Source organism: Corticium candelabrum, chromosome 3 (genome assembly GCF_963422355.1).
Source record: "Corticium candelabrum chromosome 3, ooCorCand1.1, whole genome shotgun sequence".
NCBI classification, from domain to species: domain Eukaryota; kingdom Metazoa; phylum Porifera; class Homoscleromorpha; order Homosclerophorida; family Plakinidae; genus Corticium; species Corticium candelabrum.
The window spans coordinates 6,767,974-6,789,539 of NC_085087.1; the positions used below are offsets into that span (position 1 = coordinate 6,767,974).

General features: G+C 40.2%; 2 protein-coding genes across 2 annotated transcripts; both read right to left on the reverse strand.

Annotated features, from left to right (window-relative positions):
* Window positions 1–1,504: 1,504 nt before the first annotated feature.
* Window positions 1,505–13,063, reverse strand: LOC134177704 (cell adhesion molecule DSCAM-like). The gene is made up of 9 exons (XM_062644483.1): window positions 12,987–13,063; window positions 11,259–11,555; window positions 4,730–5,020; window positions 4,368–4,670; window positions 3,997–4,308; window positions 2,932–3,240; window positions 2,571–2,879; window positions 2,466–2,501; window positions 1,505–2,137 (listed from the first exon to the last, which is right to left on the reverse strand). The coding sequence occupies exons 1-9, from the start codon at window positions 13,054–13,056 to the stop codon at window positions 1,791–1,793; spliced, it is 2,274 nt and encodes a 757-aa protein (XP_062500467.1). The 5' UTR covers window positions 13,057–13,063; the 3' UTR covers window positions 1,505–1,790.
* A 1,148-nt stretch (window positions 13,064–14,211) lies between these two features.
* LOC134177175 (cell adhesion molecule DSCAM-like) lies at window positions 14,212–17,321 on the reverse strand. The gene is made up of 7 exons (XM_062643925.1): window positions 17,151–17,321; window positions 16,789–17,091; window positions 16,418–16,729; window positions 15,499–15,804; window positions 15,137–15,445; window positions 15,032–15,067; window positions 14,212–14,702 (listed from the first exon to the last, which is right to left on the reverse strand). The coding sequence occupies exons 1-7, from the start codon at window positions 17,287–17,289 to the stop codon at window positions 14,410–14,412; spliced, it is 1,698 nt and encodes a 565-aa protein (XP_062499909.1). The 5' UTR covers window positions 17,290–17,321; the 3' UTR covers window positions 14,212–14,409.
* Window positions 17,322–21,566: the final 4,245 nt, after the last annotated feature.

Sequence of the window (21,566 nt, forward strand, 5' to 3'; positions counted from 1 at the left end):
CGCACATACCACAAGATTCAGGCGACTTAATAGAATCTGGGTATGCAAGGCAGGATGCCATTCGGATTAGGGAGGTTCTATATGCACCTACTTGCAAGCATGCACAAATTAACACCACGAGCATGTCCTCAACAGTTGTTTATACAGATGGTAAGAAAGGACAAGCAGTCTTATCAAACAGTAAGTCTGTTCACATCACTATAGGACCCAAGCAGACTAACACTTGTTATACAGAAGGCTGAGAAAGGACATGCAAGCAATCTAGATCTTATCATCTAATGGTAAATTACTTCGGTAGGGCGCTTTGCCGCAGGTTCATTTACTCTCTGTTCGCTGTGACTTTGAATGTACACTCAAAAGTCATGATCAGTAATCAAAATTGGAACGTTGTGCGGGGCTCCACTTAGACTGGTGGACAACCTCCAATAACCCTATGTCAAGATTACACGCGTACTGTAGACGAGGGATAACAGTGAATGCACGCTACACATTCCAAAGTTATTTACATGGTCATTTCCCTCCAGTAGAGTCCAAATTTCCGTAGAGTAGGAGAGTCATATTTCCGTCAAGTCTTCGAGTTGGTATTTCCGTCAAGTTGGTCCCTACTTCCGGTGAGACGACTACTATAACCCTCGCTACGCCTACGAGTTAATAATAATAAAAATCTGTTCTTGTAGCTTAAACCCCCTTAACCCCTCTGGATCCGGCCCTGCATAAAAAATACATGTAGGTGAACAGATGAATGAGAAAATACGAAACAATCACGATCCCAGCCTCGCCGCTTCAGTTATCTCACAATGTTGTTTACATTGCCGTACATTTGTACACGTGCTTTCTAACGTCTACACTGTCATGCATTCGTACATACAGTCATTTCCAGCTACGAAATGATTCCGAACACGACAGATGTGAGAGGCGAGCAGCACTACTACAACTTACCTTTTACTGTCCATTGAAACAACGAGAGCACAAGAAGAAGTCTTCCTGCTAGCAGAGAACGAGATGCCATTGCCACAGAAATTATGAGATAGAAATTACAGTGTAGAGCGCGTGCGCAAATTAGCGGATGATACCAGCGCTTCATTTTCCGTCTTCGTAGGTGCTCGAAACACGTTGGCAACGATGGTTATAAATGGAACGGTGCGCAGTTACAAGTTTTGTTGCTTGTTTGTGCGTCATGTGGCCACGCGTTATGACACGAAAAAGCACTCTGCGTAAAAATACCATACACTCGAAGACAGGAAAACGCACAGTAATGTACTGACACTGATTTTAATAGACTTGACCAGTTGGTCTGTCTGTCTTATATTTTGAACAATAACTATGATAACCATCAGCAGCAAGCTAAGAATGATCACAATAAAGTTCTTAGTAAGTGAAAATAAACCTAAAGATAGTCTGGCCCTCAAAGGAACATGCAACACTAGCAGTCATTTATCTAGCAAAAAATTGGTCTACTTTGCTGAGGCTTTCATCTTTAGACAGTGAGGAGACCTTGTGTCTGTCTGTCTGCCTGTCTGTTTGATTCTGATGGTGTGAGGTAAGAATAATTACAAACTGCACCCGCTATTAAATTAGGTCTTGATTACTACCAACTAAACAATTCAAACTCCAATATCCACAAGTTAGTCAATGGGCAACCATCTACTGCAGCATGCAGCTGGCAATGTAGTGTACACAATATATGTCTGCACAAGCAGCTAGTATACTATAACATACAATATAAAAAATTCTAAAAACTGAATTATCAATAGCATACAAGTACATTCATTGCGACATCTTGGACACTGTCAAATAACCTGAAAAGCTGTAGCTGCCATTCGGGAGGGAACCACTTCATATGCTCGTGATTCTTGCATCCTTATTTCAGAGTCAAGCCCTCTTCTCTCCCCTCCCGCTATGCATATGCCATATGCACTAGATTGTTGCATCACTGTGTCTGAACGTGTAGACTGCAAAGGATCCTCGTATGTCTGACTTCTCATTTCCATCTTTGTCTCATGACTAGGGCTATCCACATTGTAGCTGTTCTTTCTGTGTATATGCAATATCAATATCACACCAGAAACGATGAGAATGATTACCACTACAACTGCAGAGACTGAACCAGCAATAATGCCTGCTGAAAGACCATCATCTACACACACAAACAATCTATTCACTAACTATAGTATCTACTCATATCGTATCACTATTCAAAAAGATATTACTTAATTATGTATACACTTACATTTTATGCCTCAAACTTTTGTATACAGTACAGACAATATGAAGCTCTCTGTCGTTTTAGTGTTGAGTTCTTCACACCCCATTCTATACTTTACGTGCTCAACCACTAAAGGTGGACATTATTCAAGTTACAGTAGACTAGTCAAACGTACATGTACATTACAAAAGGTGTCTTTTAGCAACAAATAAGAAATCAAATCTTTCAAAGTAACTGCGTGCACCAACGTTTTGCTTACCATCATTCCTAACTGGTGCATTTGTAGACTCGTTAACTACAAATTAAACAACATGTATTATATGTGACAATCCAAAATTAATTGTCGTTTACAACCAAAACTTACACGGTTTGGCTTTAATAGTAAGTGCAGCTGATGCTGGACTTTTATCACCATTTGAATTACTGACCGACACCTGCAGTTTGTATTCTTTATCAGCGTCCAACCCTGACACTTCAAGAGTCACTTTACCATCACCACTCGCAACAATTTCTGATGTTAGTTCTTCCCCAGTAGCAACATCTGTGACAATGTAATTAGTAATTTCACTACAACCTTTGTCATCTGGAATAGTGACTGAGAGCTTGACAGTTGTGGATGGATTGTCTTCTCTATTTAATTCTACTTTTTCAACCTGAGTAATCTGACCAGGAACTACAGATACACAAATAAGACCAATGACACAACCATGACATGTTTTACTTACAGCATAGTGTTGTGTATACGTTTCTACCAGGTTCGCTTGATCCTTTCTTGTTTATTGCAATAACTTCTACAGAATATTGTGCATTTCTCTGAAGACCATCCAATGTATGCTCACCACCTTCTTGTGACAAACCAGTTGTCAAAGGATGTGGTGTTGACCAATCGCTATCACTAGTACTAGATGCAAGTCTCCATCTCACTGTATACCTAGTGATTGACTCTCCACCATTATAGTCGACAGTCCAACTAACCGTTAGTGTAGTTTCAGTAACTTGAACAGGTTGGGGATCCAGATCAGGTGTAGCAGGTACTAAAATATCAAACAATTTAATTCAGTGACACAATTTGCTGTCTCATACATGCAGAATTATTCAAAATAAAAACAGAAATTCAGAAATTTGTAGTGTACCTCCGATCAGCTACCTGCTGATATGAGCCATTGTGTTTACATGTATCAGGGCCGGCGGAACGGCTACAGTGCTATGGCTATGGCGGTAACACTTTCTCGAAAAGTTACCTATGCCACATTGACCATGCCTTCTAGTGAGTGTTCTGCTGAAGCACTTTGGATTTGCTTCTGCCGGGCCTGTGTACGCAATGCAACTAGCTACAATCACTGTTATTAATTAAAGCAACGTTTAACCTGCATATTTACTCAACATCTAAGGTCCTTACTTTAATAGCCACAAAATCATTTACCTTTTTTTCCAATTGCCACAATTACAATTCAATAAACATAATTTATCCAATTAATTCCTAAAAACTAATATCAAATCAATAACTGTTCTAGTCTTACTACATCACAAGTCCATTCTTGAGGGATTCTAAAACTATTCAGACTTGAACAAATATTCCCAAGTTATGTAAAGCTGCGGTTGCATAACCTCTTGTCCAATTTCTGTTACATAATGACTGTACTGCTTTCAACATGCAGTAATCAAACCTGTCTGAGTCTTACAATTACTCAACTTTCTGCATAAAGTGAGTCAACAAGAGTATTGGCTACAAATGTTTAACTTACTTTAAAAATGCAGATTATAAGCAGAATAAGATCCTTACAACTGACCTGATGCAATAGTTTTAATTTCAAATGAACTGCTGCCATCACTACGACCAACAGCATTTTCTGCAAACAGCTGACACACGTATGTTGTTCCAGGAGTAAGACCAGTCAATTCAGCTGCAGTACAGTTGGGATGCTCAAAGTTAGTTGAAGTTCCTTTCTTAACTACAGTTTTGTCATTTCCTTTGTGACATTCTATGATCACTTTTGTAATGGGTAAACCTCCATCATGTCCCAACATAAAATAATACGTCACAGATTCAGCTGATGCCATTGTTGTCATATTTACACACTGTGTTGGAGAGGATGGACGTGCTGCAAAACAATTAGTGTCACTTTACAAACACTAAATAACTAGTAGACTACACACATACTTTGTACAATAAAATTTGTTGACTTCTCTCCACTGTCAATTATGTTCTTTCCATAGCATTTTATGTTTCCTGTCCAATCCTTGTTGGCATCAACTGTGTAACTTACACGATTTAACTTAACTTCTTTAGTACCTCCAAGTTCTCTATTCAATGTTGCATTAGAAGACGACAAGAATATACCATCATTACGACTTAGTTCAATCTCAGCTGCTGGTAATGCATCTACAGTACATTCTATTGTTACTTGAGTCTTGTCATGAACAGTTGTGCTTGGTTTGACAGTCAAAGTGATATTACCAAAATCTAAAGAAACAAATTATAATTCAAAATTAAACAACCCAAACAAGTCAGTGCATACTAACATTGAACTGTCAATGTTGCTGGTGATGACGTAGCAGTATCAAACTCGTTTTCTCCAAAACATTCATACTTTCCTGCATCAAATGGACCAGTTGATGAAATGCTGTACGTACTAACTGATCCAACTGCACTGGTCTCCAATGCTATCTTAACATTTCCATTATTATCAGTGATTCTCCATTTGGTCAACTTTGGTAATGGCTGTCTTGAAGTATCATAAGAACAACTAAAGTCAGCTGGCTCCCCTTCCTTGACTGTAACATCCTTAGGGCTAGTTGCTACCCTAGGTGTTTCTGTAATGCAAACAACATGTAAAATCTGTAACTCAAACCGCATATTTTCAATTTGATTTAATATTGAATCTACTAAAAGATGTTATCATTGGCAGAAACTTGTTTACTTAGTAACTCAACAACAAAGTTATAAGTCAAACACTTTCTGTGCTTCTAAAACTTTCTATCGCCAGATCTATTATCCAGCTTCCGGCAGCTTCAGCAATACCCTAGTACAGTCCAAGACACTTCATGTTGAAAAAGACGACTTCTACCAACAATATCCAAACAGCGTCCTACAAGCAGTTGTAAATGTGGGTACCACCCACCCTACCCAGATGTAGTTGACAGCCAGCCTCCTCATGATTTTTGTAAAACAATTACAAATGCCCCACCCACCACCTATCCACTAATATGTTTAATTGGTCAATTAGACAATTTAGATATTGAAAGGAGCATTTAACCGTCATCCTAACAAGCCATGGGTAGAAGTGACTAGACCTAAACACAAGAGCTGCTGCAACGCTAACATCAGATTATAGGGTGACTTAACTATGAACTAAAAATGTGTACGCTCTCAAACAAGACTTGCTGCCTGCCAGTGACATCACAAATAAATGATGTCTAATACTCATAACAACGCCTATCACTCAGTAACTTTCTTGTCAATTCTCTCCATTTCACACCACTAAGAAATCTCCTAAATTAGCTTAACTTTACACTTGTAATAAACGTTCGGATACATAAATGTACATAAAGTCTCATCTCCTAATTAATGTGTGTATGTGCACACGCGTGTGTGTGTGTGTGTGCGTGCGCACGTGCGTGTGCGTGTGTGTGTGTGTGTGTGCGTGTGTGTGTGTGTGTGTGTGTGTGTGTGTGTGTGTGTGTGTGTGTGTGTGTGTGTGTGTGTGAGTGTAGTGTGCAGTGTGGTGCTGTAGCTCAATTGGTTAAGAGTGCATTTGGAGAATGGAAACATCCGAGTTGCAAGTTCAAGTCACAATGATGGCGAGCTATGGCATAATTTCCTTAAGCAAGAAACTTACACACAATTGCTTCTCTCGACGCAGGAGTACAAATGAGTACTTGGTCATTGACTGGGGTGGACAAGACCGCTGGCTTAGCAGTTACATCATGCAGCAAACGGATACGTTGGGCCTTGGTGTCCAGTCCCAGAGCTGAGCCATAGTCAGTGCCCCTGGATGACTCAGGCCAGGCTCCAGGTGGATTGTATGTAGCACTGGCCCTTAAGCCTCCACGTAGCACATGGAGGCCCTGTCTAGAGGCAGGGGGAGCAATCTCCGTAACTGACCCTATGGTCAACGTCAAACGACATGGAGGGCTTAATACTCGTCCATGTGTGTGTGTGTGTGTGTGTGTGTGTGTGTGTGTGTGTGTGTGTGTGTGTGTGCGTGTGTGTGCACGTGTGTGTCTCTCAGAAGTTCTTTCACTGAACCCTCCAGGAGGGTGAGACACGGGACCTTATATTGCTGGTAGTTCCCTTGCCCAGGGGAAGGAATGCATGCTAACTTCAACCTTCGGCAAGCTGAGGATGGTGAAAGGCTAGCGTGCATCAGTCTAGCAAGCTGATCACCTAAATCAGTTGTTGCTACTTGCAGATTGGAGCACGTTCCCTAAAAATTTGGGTATGAGGCAAGTCATTGAGAAGGTCATAGAACATGATTCAAATGTGCAGATTGCTTTCATTGACCTACCTAAAGCATTTGATTCAGTACCTAGACATGCCCTCTTCTCACTGTTGAAAGAATACGGTGTTGAGAAAGAAGTCTGCAGGTTGATTATTGACATATATAATGATACAGGATGCGTCCTGAAAACTAAAAGTGGAAAGTCAAATAGATTTAGAGTAACTACAGGTGTCAGGCATGGTTGTTGCTTATCTCCAGTTATATTTAACATCTACATAGACAAGATCATCCGTGAAGTTCTCTCCTTGGGTGATAGAGGTGGTATTAAGATTGAATACAAAACTGAAGGCAATTTTTATACACAAATTATCAATCTTGTGCAAAAGGTCATGCTAAGATTGGAGAAGAAAAGTATGCAGATGATTTAGCTGGTAGTGCAAGATCTCCTTGTTGTCTACAACAATCTCTAGATGCTTTGCATAAAGCTTATGTCAAGTGGGATATGAGTATTAGCGTTGAAAAAGTAAAGTTCTTAGTGTGGGCAACAAGCAAGCTCACATTTCCATTGGTGGCCATCACTTACAGAATGTTGACAAGTTTTGTTATCTGGGTAGTGTCGTTCAAAAGTCTGGAAGAAGTTGTGAGGAAATTAAAAATAGAATTGTTAAAGCCAGTACAGCATTCAATTGTTGGCGAAAACAAGTGTGTCCAATGGAAATTTCTCTAGAGCCATCACACTGAAAGTTTTCTGAACTATTGTTCTGCCAGTCCTGTTGTAGCTGGGAAACTTGGCCTGTGACTCAACCAAACATTTGCAAGCTGAACGCATTTCACATGAGATGTATTAGGGCGATTCTTGAAGTGTCTAAATGGCATAAACTAACCAGCAAACGCTAAGCTTGGCGATCTACTCTGCAAGGCCTAAACTCACAGTGGGTATGGCTGAAATTCAGGCTAAGGTGTAGTGTGTGGTGTGTGGTGTGTGTGTGTGTGTGTGTGTGTGTGTGTGTGTGTGTGTGTGTGTGTGTGTGTGTGTGTGTGTGTGTGGTGCTGTAGCTCAATTGGTTAGAGAGTGCATTTGGAGAATGGAAACATCCGGGACATAGCAAAGTTGCAAGTTCAAGTCACAGTGATGGCAAGCTATGGCATAATTTCCTTACACAAGAAACTTACACACAATTGCTTCTCTTGACTCAGGAGTATAAATGAGTACCTGGTCATTGACTGGGGTGGACATGGCCGCTGGCTTGGCAGTAACATCATGCAGCAGACTTGTGGGCCTTGGTGTCCAGTCCCAAAGCTGCACCATAGTCAGTGCTCCTGGATGACTCTGGCCAGGCTCTAGGTGGATTGTAGCCATGGCCCTAAGCCTCCACATAGCACATGGAGCCCCTGTCCCTAGAGGCAAGGGGAGCTATCTCCACAGCTGACCTTAACGTCGACGTCAAAGGACGTGGAAAGCTTAACATTTGTTATTTATTTGTGTGTGTTTGTTTGTTTTCTTTGTGTCTTTGTTTGTGTGTGTGTATGTAACTTTCTCCATAACCATGTCAGAGGAAGCACTCACTCGTTCATCAAAATCTCCTCAGCTTTGGGTTTGAATGTAAGTTATGAGAAGAGCTTTGGTCCGACCTTGTCTTGTTGAAGATACTGCCGACATGATGTGTTTGCTGGAACCATACAACACATTGATAGATCTAAATACCTGGGTCTACTGTGTCAGCTGATATGTCTCTAACATCTATCTATATAAAGGAGAGATGTCTGTCTGTGTATGTGTGTTCTTACTTTAGAAGAGGATCTCCAGAACGGCAAGTCCGATCTCCACCGAATTTGGGTCACGCAAGCCAAATCCATAGAGGTCTAAAGTTAAGCTGTCGTCGTCTTCCTTACTTCTCTTGCGACGCGATTTCCAGCCGATGAAACGCGCCTCTAACCCGTCTCCAATCGCGTGCCAATATCTCTGTAACAACATATTGGATCTCCACCAAACTTAAACTGCCGTTCCCGACATCAGACGGTATGCACAGAGCATGTCGTTTATGGCAGGTGACGTCAGGAAATAAAACGCCCACAGTCATTTGCCTGTCTACACCCATCAAAAAGCTGCCACATTCGATACACCTGTTCTCCGCAATGCCAGCAACGTCTTCAGAGAGTCGGCACGAGTCGTGACTTGGTATATATACGGGAAAAGACTATCCGGGTGAGTAAGTAACTGCACGTGACTTCCAAGTTCATGCTGCTCGGATATATTTCAGAACGGGATTCGCGTCAAATAGATGCCAAGTTCCATACACCTGTTCCTCGCAACGGCAGCATCGTCTTCGAAGTAACGTGGCATCCAACAGGACTGTCAAAATGGCTTCAACGGGATACTACCAATCAATAATCCAATCAATGGGATTTTTGGAAACAACACACTCCATTACATTTTCTTTGTCTTCAATAGGATACTAGCTATGTAACAATCAATAGTCTCAAAACAGGATACCATTGACCAGGATAGAACTCTGAACAAAATTCTTCATTAAAATTCTGTCTGGCTGATAATTTTTCAGAGATACACTTCATGATAAATTAGAACGGGATACTCATGCAACAACATATAAATTTGCATACATTGGGATACTCGATTCTTGCTAATTTCTCAAAACAAGATATAATTGAACGGCATATAACTCTTAATGAGAATTCCGTCTGACTGCTAATTTTTCAGAATGTAGTAAAAATGCACGTGAACTCATGCAACAACAGAAATTTGCATACAATGTTAAATTAATTAACTTTATAAGAATTTTGTCAGGGGTTGTTACTTCTATGCATAAAACAATAAATTAATTAACTAACAACAAATAATAATAGAAATTTACTAACCATTAGTAATATTAATAGCTAATCTTTCCGTGCAGAGAACGAGATGGTGAGCTAGTCTGAAATAACAGACAGGTTATCCAAGGCTGGCAAATGCTTTGGTGCCCTCAGGAAAAATATTTCAATGTCCACATATCAGTAGCCAAACTAAAAATCTAGTCTCTAGTGCAACTGTGATTGCAACTCTCTATATGAATCTTGCACTTGCGCTATCAATCAACGTGAAAACCTCTCGCCTCGTCACATTGTCAACCAGTGTCAAAGATTCATGATTTGCATCAGTACATGGAAACAACAAGCCCACCACATTACATGTGCTGACATTCGTAGGCAACTTGGATGCATGGAGACTGACTCAGAACTTCTGATGGCAAATCGCCTTCGGTGGCTGGGACATCTACAAAGGATGGATTACTGCCACTTGTCCAAGCTGATCCTTAATGGTTGGTTGCTTACACCTAAACCACCTCATGGTGTCAAACTTCGTTGGAAAGATAAAGTTATGCGCGATGTAAGAGTGCTGGGTGATGGTGGGTATCAATAGAAATTGGCAAACATTAACATAGCAATGAGGAATGTGAAGGCATGTGTGCTCTGAGGGAGTTCAGGCTGTTGCTATGAGTAAAGCAATAGAAGAGGAAAAATGCAGACAAGGGATAGCCCATTAGGGAAACAATTCCAGCCATGAACAACCAAACCCCATTTACTGTGACAAATGTGCGACAATTCAAGACAAAATCAGGGATGGAACACCATAATTGTGACAAAGAAAAACAACCAACAAATTCAGAACAACTTAAATCAGGATTACAGCATGTCAACTCCAAGAGACTTTTCTTGAAAATCCCTGACATGAAAAAAGACATAAATGCCGACAGCCAGTACATAATTGATACGTTTCTTTTTTGCTGCTGGCCATTATCCTAGGAATAGGCTACCGAGATGGAGACAGTGTTTTGTGTGTGTGTGTGTGTGTGTGTGTGTGTGTGTGTGTGTGTGTGTGTGTGTGTGTGTGTGTGTGGGCAAAATAATCTGTCCACAAATAGCTCTAAATATACATCCTGTATCTATACAATCACTAGAAGAACTTAGGCTAGGTTTACAATATGACACTGATGACATTCAGGCAGGAGTTATATTGTAAACACTCGCACACTGCATCATGAGCATCCTCAGCGTCGTCAGCGTCACCGACACTAGAGTTGATTCAAGTTTAACTCTAGCGTCCAAACCGGAAATGCTCTAGCATCTACCGAAAGCACGTGCCTTTTGTCGACAAATCAGAGATGAAATCTGGGAGTAAAATAACCGGAAGTAAACTATTGAAGAGAAGCCTACCGAAAGTGTATACGTGTAGGTACGGCTGCTTGCCTAGAGATGAGAGGTGCAAGAAAAACGATTAGAAAAACATATAAAAAAACCGGGCTCCCAGCAGCAGGCTGCCAAATAATGTGGAAGCGTCTCCGTGACAACCTGGTAAGGGAGAAACTCAGGAAATGAAAACCAAATCACAGACTTTTGTATAGGATTATGATGAGCATGCGTGTAGTGGCTCGTTGCTGACGCTCATCAAATGATATTGTAAATGGTACAGCTTCATGTCAGCATTTTGACACCTACTCAGCGTCTTCGCACGAGCATCCTGGAGAGCATTGCGGGCTTCATCAGCATCATATTGTAAACCTAGCTTAAACCAACAGAACTATTATTTATAAATCCTAAGGTTTGATACTTACCTCCATATTGAAAGAGAAAACTACTGCTGTTAACATTTCCTGCTTGACAACGTATTCGAGAAAGTGTAAATGAACCTGGCAAATTAAGAGCATCTTGTCTCCTGACATCCATGGCACTAGCAGTGTCATTTAGCACTACAATGGGATATTGAAAAGGCTTCAATTCAACACCACTGTCTAGATAAGCCCATGTGATGTCAGCCTTCTCATTGGTGACACACAGCACTCTCTTTGGAGGAAAGTTATTAGGAGAAATGTAAACAATACCAGACGGAGCTTCAAGAAAATTAACAACCCCTGCAAATAAAGAAGCAGTCATCTGAAATAAACAATCAATTGCCTCAATTAACTAACAACCAAATTAACAATCCACAAACTCATTTGACTAAATGACAGTAAACCAAATCCATACAGCAAAGTGTAGGTCTGCCCAGATAAGGAAATGACATCGGTACAATATAGTCTTGCGTAGCCAGACCCCTTTCCACCGCGTCATCCTTCCTGAAAGGAGTCTGGCTACACGAGACTAATAATACTATTCCTTCAGCGCTCAGCAATTTCATAGTAACTGTCTAAACAACCCTGTGTGTGCCTTTACACGTGCACCAGTAATAAAATGTCCTATTGCATCACTATATGAATGCCCACTTCCAAACTCTAGTCATACTTCATCATGTCCGTGTCATTGCATGTTTAATGGTTACAATGTCTTGAGCTTGAAAAAATAATAGCTGCATGCATGTATGCAATCCTATTTATGCTACAGCTCAATCCCTTCTACAGTACTGTCGATTTCTCAACTCTATTGTTCCCTTGCGTTCTCAAACTTTCAAGTTGATAGTCTTGCAAAACTTCCCCCAACCCAATCAACTAAAAACGTTTAGTATTAGTTATTACATGGGTAGCTGGTGTTTATGGCATTTATTAAACCTAGGCCTCACGAGATTATCAACGAGATAATTGACCAAGGAGATAATTGACCAGAGGCAAGGTTCAATTATCGAGGTGATATGCCCTGAGGCCAAGGTGTCGATAATGCCATAAACACCAGCTACCCTAAGGTATATTCTGTTGCTATGACAGTGGGTAGATTATCAGTTATATTCTACCTCCACGTGACCTGTACAAGCGCTGTAACTGGCTCATATTGCGTACCCAACCACGCCCATACAATAAGTAATATAACTAACTCTAATTTCATGCATGGTAATTACACCATGCACATAACTCAACAACATATGAAATATAGGACACCCTAACATGTGTAACACGAAGTTTGAAGTCAGTTGCACTGTTACCATCAACAATAGTTCAAAAAAACTACCTAGTTGTTCTTTTTCAAGTATTGTTCATGGTAACAGTCTACAGAAGGACAGCACATCATCACAGCTAAAATATAATCAAACTAGGTAATGTCCACACAAACTGTGGTGCTGATTTCCGCCAGTAAAAAAACGAAACAAGGAAGACAAACATTGAACAAGTTGACACATAAAAAATAGGTGAACGGATGAATGAGAAAATACGAAACGATCATGATCCCAGCCTCGCTGCTTCAGTTATCTCACAATGTTGTTTACATTGCGGTACAGTTGTACAGGGAATTTACACGTGCTTTCTAACGTCTACACTGTCACGCATTCGTACATAGGCTACAGTCGTTTCAAGCTACAAAATGATTCCGAACACGACAGATGCGAGAAGCGAGCAGCACTAGCTACAACTTACCTTCTACCGTCCCTTGAAACAACGAGAGCACAAGAAGAAGTCTTCCTGCTAACAGAGAACGAGATGTCATCTCCACAGAAATTATGAGTTAGCAACTACAGTGTAGTGCGCGTGCGCAAATTAGCGCATTGTTACTAGAAAAACTAGACGCTTCGTTTCCCGTCTTCGTACGAGGTGCTCGAAACACGTTGGCAACGATGGTTATAAATGGAACGATGCGTAGTTACAGGTTTTGTTGCTTGTTTGTGCGCCATGTGGCCACGCGTTATGACATGAAAAAGCACTCTGACTAAATACGTTAAACTCGAAGACAGGAAAACGCCTAGTAATGTACTGACACTGATTTTATATTAGTAGACTTGACCAGTTGGGCTAAAGTTTTGATAGCAATTCATTGGTTTCGGTAATCCTCAGTCTCACACTACAATGATTTTGTCTAGACAATGTCACATGTATATCTCGCGTTACTAAAACGTATAAAATTAAAAAATAACAATAATATATGAGTGCTCTCTGTAAATATGATTTGAACATTCTGTCTGTCTGTCGGTCTGTCTGTCAAAAGTATTTCACGATTGATACTAACTCTACATGAAAATGAAGCTAAAACAACTATGCTAGTATCCCATATGGGACAGTCTGATGTCTGTAGATCTGTCTGTCTGTCTGTCATTTATTTGAAACATTATTAGCAACATATACAATCGGTAACTACTGGACCATCTACGCAAAGCAACTAAATTCTACCTAAGCCATAGGGCTTGGTTCTACCTACGACTAGTATTATGTTTATGTGGCTGTCTCTTGAAACAATCTTCTGTCTGTCTGTCTCTGTCTCAGTCTGTCTGTCTGTCTGTCTGTCTGCCTGTCTGTCTGTCTGTCTGTCTTATAGTTTGACAATAACTACAATAACCATCAGCAGCAAGCTAAAAATGATTACAATAAGTTCTTACGACATGAAGATAATCTAAAAGATAGTCTGGTCCTCAAAGGACCAACACTAGTAGTCATTTATCTAGCAAACAACTGGTCTACTTTGCTGAGGCTATCATCTTCATTACACAGTGAGGAGACCTTCTCTGTCTGTTTGTCTGTCTGTCTGTCTGTCTGGTTCCGGTGGTGTGAGGTAAGAACTATTCAACCTGCACCCTCTCTTAAATTAGGTCTTGATTACTACCAACTAAACAATTCAAAATCCAATATCCACAAGTTAGTCAATGGGCAACCATCTACTGCAGCAGCTGTCAATGTAGTAAACAATATATGCCTGTACAAGCAGCTAGTATACTATAAGATACAATATAAAAAATTCTAAAATCTGAATTATCAATAGCATACAAGTACTTTCATTGCGACATCTTGGACACCGTCAAATAACCTGAAAAGCTGTAGCAGCCATTTGGGTGGGAACCACTTCATATGCTCATGATTCTTGCATCCTTATTTCAGAGTCAAGCCCTCTTCTCTCCCCTCCCGCTATGCAAACGCCATATGCACTAGATTGTTGCATCACTGTGTCTGAACGTGTAGACTGCACAGGATCCTCATATGTCTGACTTCTTATTTCCATCTTAGTCTCACGACTAGGGCTATCCACATTGTAGCTGTTCTTTCTGTGTATATGTAATATCAATATCACACCAGCAACGATGACAATGATTACCACCACAACTGCAGAGACTGAACCAGCAACAGTGCCTGCTGAAAGACCATCATCTACAGACGCAAACAATCTATTCACTAACTATAGTATCCACTCATATCGTATCCACTATTCAAAAAGATATTAATTAATTATGTAAACACTTACATTTTATGCCTCAAATTTCTATATAAAGTACAGACAATATGAAGCTCTCTGTCGTTTTAGTGTTGAGTTCTTCAGGCCTCATTCTATATTTTACGTGCTCAACCGCTAAAGGTGGACACTATTCAAGTTACAGTAGACTAGTCAAATATACATGTATATTACAAAAGGTGTCTTTTAGCAACAAATACAGAAATCAAAACTTTCAAGTAACTACGTGTACCAACATTTTGCTTACCATCATTCCTAACTGGGGCATTTGTAGGCTCCTCAACTACACAAATAAAACAACATGTATTATATGTGGAAATCCAAACTTGTCTTGTTTACAACCAAAACTTACACGGTTCAGTTTTAATAGTGAGTGCAGCTGATGCTGGACTTTTATCACCATTTGAATTACTGACAGACACCTGCAGTCTGTATTCTTTATCAGCTTCCAACCCTGACACTTCAAGAGTCACTTTACCATCACCCCTCGCAACGATTTTTGATGTTAGTTCTTCCCCAGCAACATCTGTGACAATGTAATTAGTAATTTCACCACAACCTTTGTCATCCGGAACAGTGACTGAGAGCTTGACAGTTGTGGATGGATTGTCAACTTCTCTATTTAATTCTATTTTTTCAACCTCAGTAATCTGACCAGGAACTACAGATACACCAAATAAGACCAATGACACAACCATGACATGTTTTACTTACAGCATAGCGTTGTGTACGTGTTTCTACCACCTCTGCTTGATCCTTTTTTGTTTATTGCAATAATTTCCACAGAATATTGTGCATTTCTCTGAAGACCATCAAATGTATGCTCACCACCTTCTTGTGACAAACCAGTTGTCAAAGGATGTGACAACCAATCACTATCACTAGTACTAGATGCAAGTCTCCATCTCACTGTATACTCAGTGATTGACTCTCCACCATTATAGTCGACAGTCCATCTAACCGTTAGTGTAGTTTCAGTAACTTGAACAGGTTGGGGATCCAGAACAGGTGTGGCAGGTACTAAAATATCAAAACATTTAAGTGACACAATGTGCTGTCTCATACATGCAGAATTATTCAAAATAAACCAAAGCATTCAGAAATTTGTAATGTAACCATGATTAGCTAGCTACCTGCTGCCATAAGCCATAGTGCTTACATGTATGCAATGCAAGTAGCTACTATCAGCAATTAAGCAACGTTTAACCTGCATTTTTACTCACCAGCTTCTTAGCCACAAAATCACTTGATCTTATTTTCAATTACCAATTCAATAAAAATATTTATTATCCGATTGATTCCTAAAACCTAATATCAAAAATCTGTTTTTGTAGCTTGAATCAATAACTAGTTGTTCTAGTCTTACTACATCACAAGACCCTTATTAAGGGATTATAAAACTTTTCAGACTTCAACAAATATTCGCAAGTCACGTGAAACTGCAGTTGCATAAGCTTTTATCCAATCTCTGTTATGAAATGACTGTACTGCTTTCAACATTCAAAATCCAAACCTGCCTGAGTCTCGCAATTAATTACTCAACTTTCTGCATTAAGTGAGTCAATTTATTGGCTACAAATGTCTAACTTCAAAAATGCAGATTACAAGCAGAATAACAATACTTACAACTGACCTGATGCATCAGTTTTAATTTCAAATGAATCGCTGCCATCGCTACGACCAACAGCATTTTCTGCAAACAGCTGACAGGTGTATGCTGTTCCAGGAGTAAGACCAGTCAATTCAGCTGCAGTACAGTTGGGATGCTCAAACATAGTTGAAGTGCTTGTCTTAACTACAGTTTTGTCATTTCCTTTGTAACATTCTATCATCACTTTTGTAATGGCTGAATCTCCATCATGTCCCAACATAAAATAATACGTCACAGACTTGGTTGAAACCATTGTTGTCATATTTACACACTGTGTTGGAGAGGATGGACGTGCTGCAAAACAATTAGTGTCACTTTACAAACACTAAATAACTAATCGGCTACACACAGACTTTGTACAATAAAATCTGTTGACTTCTCTCCACTGTTAACAATGTTCTTTCCATAACATTGTATGTTTCCTGTCCAATCCTTGTTGGCATCAACTGTGTAACTTACACGATTTGACTTAAACTCCTTAGTACCTCCAAGTTCTCTATTCAATGTTGCATTAGAAGACGACAAGAATATTCCATCATTACGACTTAGTTCAATCTCAGCTGCTGGTAATGCATCTACAGTACATTCTATTGTTACTTGAGTCTTGTCATGAACAGTTGTGCTTGGTTTGACAGTCAAAGTGATATTACCAAAATCTAAAGAAACAAATTATAATTCAAAATTAAACAACCCAAACAAGTCAGTGCATACTAACATTGAACTGTCAATGTTGCTGGTGATGACGTAGCAGTATCAAACTCGTTTTCTCCAAAACATTCATACTTTCCTGCATCAAATGGACCAGTTGATGAAATGCTGTAAGTACTTGTTGCTCCAACTGAACTGGTCTCCATTGCTATCTTAACATTTCCATTATTATCAGTGATTTTCCACTTGGTTAACTTTGGTAATGGCTGTCTTGAAGTATCATAAGAACAACTAAAGTCAGCTGGCTCCCCTTCCTTGACTGTAACATCCTTAGGGCTAGTTGCTACCCTAGGTGTTTCTGTAATGCAAACAACATGTAAAATCTGTAACTCAAACCGCATATTTTCAATTTGATTTAATATTGAATCTACTAAAAGATGTTATCATTGGCAGAAACTTGTTTACTTAGTAACTCAACAACAAAGTTATAAGTCAAACACTTTCTGTGCTTCTAAAACTTTCTATTGCCAGATCTATTATCCAGCTTCCGGCAGCTTCAGCAATACCCTAGTACAGTCCAAGACACTTCATGTTGAAAAAGACGACTTCTACCAACAATATCCAAACAGCGTCCTACAAGCAGTTGTATATGTGGGTAACCACCCACCCTACCCAGATGTAGTTGACAGCCAGCCTCCTCATGATTTTTGTAAAACAATTGCAAATGCCCCACCCACCACCTATCCACTAATATGTTTAATTGGTCAATTAGACAATTTAGATATTGAAAGGAGCATTTAACCGTCATCCTAACAAGCCATGGGTAGAAGTGACTAGACCTAAACACAAGAGCTGCTGCAACGCCAACATCAGATTATAGGGTGACTTAACTATGAACTAAAAATGTGTACGCTCTCAAACAAGACTTGCTGCCTGCCAGTGACATCACAAATAAATGATGTCTAATACTCATAACAACGCCTATCACTCAGTAACTTTCTTGTCAATTCTCTCCATTTCACACCACTAAGAAATCTCCTAAATTAGCTTAACTTTACACTTGTAATAAATGTTCGAATACATAAATGTACATAAAGTCTCATCTCTTAATCAATGCGTGTGTGTGTGTGTGTGTGTGTGTGTGTGTGTGTGTGTGTGTGTGCATGTGTGTGTGTGTCTCAGAAGTCCTTTCACTGAACCCTTCAAGAGGATGAGACACGAGACCTTGTATTCCTGGTAGTTCCCTTGTCCATAGGAAGAAATGCATACTAATTCGGCAAGCTGAGGATGGTGAAAGGCTAGGGTGCATCATTCTAGCAAGCTGATCACCTAAATCAGTTGTTGCTACTTGCAGATTGGAGCACGTTCCCTAAATTTGGGTAATGAGGCAAGTCATTGAGAAGGTCATAGAACATGATTCAAGTGTACAGATTGGTTTTGTTGACCTACCTAAAGCATTTTATTCAGTACCTAGACATGCCCTCTTCTCACTGTTGAAAGAATAGTGTTGAGGAAGAAGTCTGCAGGTTGATTATTGACATATATAATGATACAGGATGCGTTGTGAAAACTAAAGGTGGAAAGTTGGATAGATTTAGAGTAACTACAGGTGTCAGGCAAGGTTGTTGCTTATCTCCAGTTCTATTTAACATCTACATAGACAAGATAATCAGTGAAGTTCTCTCCTTGGGTTCCATTGGTGGCCATCACTTACAGAATGTTGACGAGTTTTGTTATCTGGGTAGTGTCGTTCAAAAGTCTAGAAGATGTTGTGAGGAAATTAAAAATAGAATTGTTAAAGCCAGTACAGCATTCAATTGTTGGCGGAAACGAGTGTTTCCAATGAAAATTTCTCTACAGCCATCAAACTAAAGTTTTCTAAACTATTGTTCTTCCAGTCCTGTTGTAGCTGCGAGACTTGACCTGTGACACAACCAAACATTTGCGAGCTGAACACATTTCACATGAGATGTATTAGGACGATTCTTGGAGTGTCTAAATGGCATAAAATAACCAACAAACACACAGCTTGGCGACCTACTCTGCAAGACCTAAACTCGTGTGTGTGTGTGTGTGTGTGTGTGTGTGTGTGTGTGTGTGTGTGTGTGTGTGTGTGTGTGTGTGTGTGTGTGTGTGTGTGTGTGTGTGTGTGTGTGTGTGTGTGTGTGTGTGGTGCTGTAGCTCAATTAATTAGAGAGTGCATTTGGAGAATGGAAACATCCAGAACCTAGCAGGGTTGCAAGTTCAAGCCACAGTGATGGCAAGTTATGGCATAATTTCCTTAAGCAAGAAACTTACACACAATTGCTTCTCTCGACTCAGGAGTATAAATGAGTACCTGGTCATTGACTGGGGTGGACATGACTGCTGGCTTGGCAGTAACATCATGCAGCAGACTTGTGGGCCTTGGTGTCCAGTCCCAAAGCTGCACCATAGTCAGTGCTCCTGGATGACTCTGGCCAAGCTCCAGGTGGACTGTAGCCATGGCCCTAAGCCTCCACATAGCGCATGGAGGCCCTGTCTCTAGAGGCAGGGGAGAAAGCTCCACAACTGACCTTAAGGTCGACGTCAAACAACGTGGAGGGCTTAACATTTGTTTTTTATTTGTGTGTTTGTTTGTTTGTGTGTGTGTAACTTTCTCCACAATCATGTCAGAGGAAGCACTCACTCATTCATCAATATCTTCTCAACTTTGGTCCAATCTTGTCTTGTTTAAGATACTGCCCACATGATGTGTTTGGCCGGAACCATACTCAGAATCTTGTCATCTTCAAACTCTATTGCTTTGCATTCACCTACTCCATTCAATCTATCCTCTAACTTTACGTAAATGTATCTACTCATTGCTCAATACACGTGAAGCATCACAAGACACGAGAACAAACTTCAAAATCAGAGAACGGACTCAGTGGCCACACAACATAATCAAAACTTTGCCAAGCCTTGATTCCTACAGCTTGCTGGTTCAAGCAAGTGTGCACTATGCTTCTCCAGAACGACAGCTAACCCTTCAACATCCTTTGTGAAACTATTCCATCCAGAGGCCTTTGCAGCACTGGTTTTTCCAGCATTCCAAATAGCAACTGAGCAATGGCATGCATGTCCTTACCAGAGAACTAAGGTTTCTTACCCTTTTCGCCCTGTAGTTGTTGTAGTCATTAAAAGCCATCCAGTTTGATGGGAGTGCTGGTATGTCTGAATTTCAAGCTGCAACATTTGCTAAAGTGTCATGGTGGTCATCAATCATCCATAATGCACAAGCGATGAACTGCACAATGTACGTACATACCCTCACTGTACCCTCAATGCTTTCCACATCATTAAGTCGTTTACACTTTCAGCTGGAACTTGCTGACAAGTTCTCAATGTCCTAGCAGCCTCCAAGGAAAAAATACATAACGTCTACCAAACTCTAAATGCAATCCAACATCGTCATCCGGCACTGCATCATAGTGAGTTCCTGGATATGAAGCTGTCTGTACAGACATCAAACGTTATGCATAGTCGTCTGACATTACCATGCAAAGAATGTCTTTCAGCAGAGACAACTCTTCGACCTGCAGGATCTTCATGGAATGATTGCCATCCAGAACCATGACACTGACAGAAATTGCAGAAATGGCACATGTTGAGTATATTGTGCAATACTAGCCTCGTATCACAGAAATAAGTGATAAACGCACATGCATGCAACATGTTCAAAGACACATGCCGCAAAGAAAATTGAGGCAACCTCCAAAAGATGGTCAATCAGGGTTACCCGAAACAAAATTTTTCAGTGTGGCCGTAGTTATCAGTGATTTTTCAATTGGTTAACTTTGGTAATGGCTGTTTTGAGGTAAACCTAAAGTCAGCTGGCTCCCCTTCCTGGACTGTAATTTGGACTGTAGTTGAAACTACAGGTATTGCTGCAATCCAAACTGAACATAAATACTGTCATTCAAACAGCATACATTTTCATCCTGATTTAAAGGCAGCTTTCTATGAACCTGTGCTCTTTAAACAACAGAAAAACTTGTTCTACTGTAGGAGATGTCCACATATACCAGTAACCTACTGTGTATAACTTTATTAATTCTTCGATTAGCTAATTAGTAATACTGCAACAGAAATTATATCTACTACCCATGCAAACGTTGAAATACATGCAACACTTACCGCCCTGTCTAAACGTGAAGCTGCCACTGTCTGTTGTTCCAGATCGACAAACAATAGTGCCTCTTGTTAGATAACCAGCTGCAAGTGGATTAGTATCAACAAAACTTTGATGCACCAGCATGATACTGGAAGTGCTGTTCTCTTGTGTAATGTTGAAACGTGTGGGATCAATCTTGCCAAATTCGCTTTGTACCCACGTGATATCAGCGGTAGCGTTTGTTGTACATCTTACAGTCTTTATGGGACTGCCAATGGGTGGAATGTAGACAGTACCAGACGGAGAGCTCAAGAACTCTACCTGAGCTACACAACAACGCCACATTAA

Excerpts from the sequence above, each read along its gene's own strand:
- LOC134177175 (XM_062643925.1), bottom strand. The coding sequence starts at position 17,289 with ATGGAGACCAGTTCAGTTGGAGCAACAAGTACTTACAGCATTTCATCA. Across the intron at positions 16,730-16,788 it reads AACAGATTTTATTGTACAAA|CACGTCCATCCTCTCCAACA; the intron begins GTCTGTGTGTAG and ends ATTGTTTTGCAG. Across the intron at positions 15,446-15,498 it reads CACGTACACAACGCTATGCT|TTCCTGGTCAGATTACTGAG; the intron begins GTAAGTAAAACA and ends GTGTATCTGTAG.
- LOC134177704 (XM_062644483.1), bottom strand. The coding sequence starts at position 13,056 with ATGACATCTCGTTCTCTGTTAGCAGGAAGACTTCTTCTTGTGCTCTCG. Across the intron at positions 11,556-12,986 it reads GTTTCAAGGGACGGTAGAAG|GGGTTGTTAATTTTCTTGAA; the intron begins GTAAGTTGTAGC and ends CTTTATTTGCAG. Across the intron at positions 2,138-2,465 it reads TGCACCAGTTAGGAATGATG|ATGATGGTCTTTCAGCAGGC; the intron begins GTAAGCAAAACG and ends TTGTGTGTGTAG.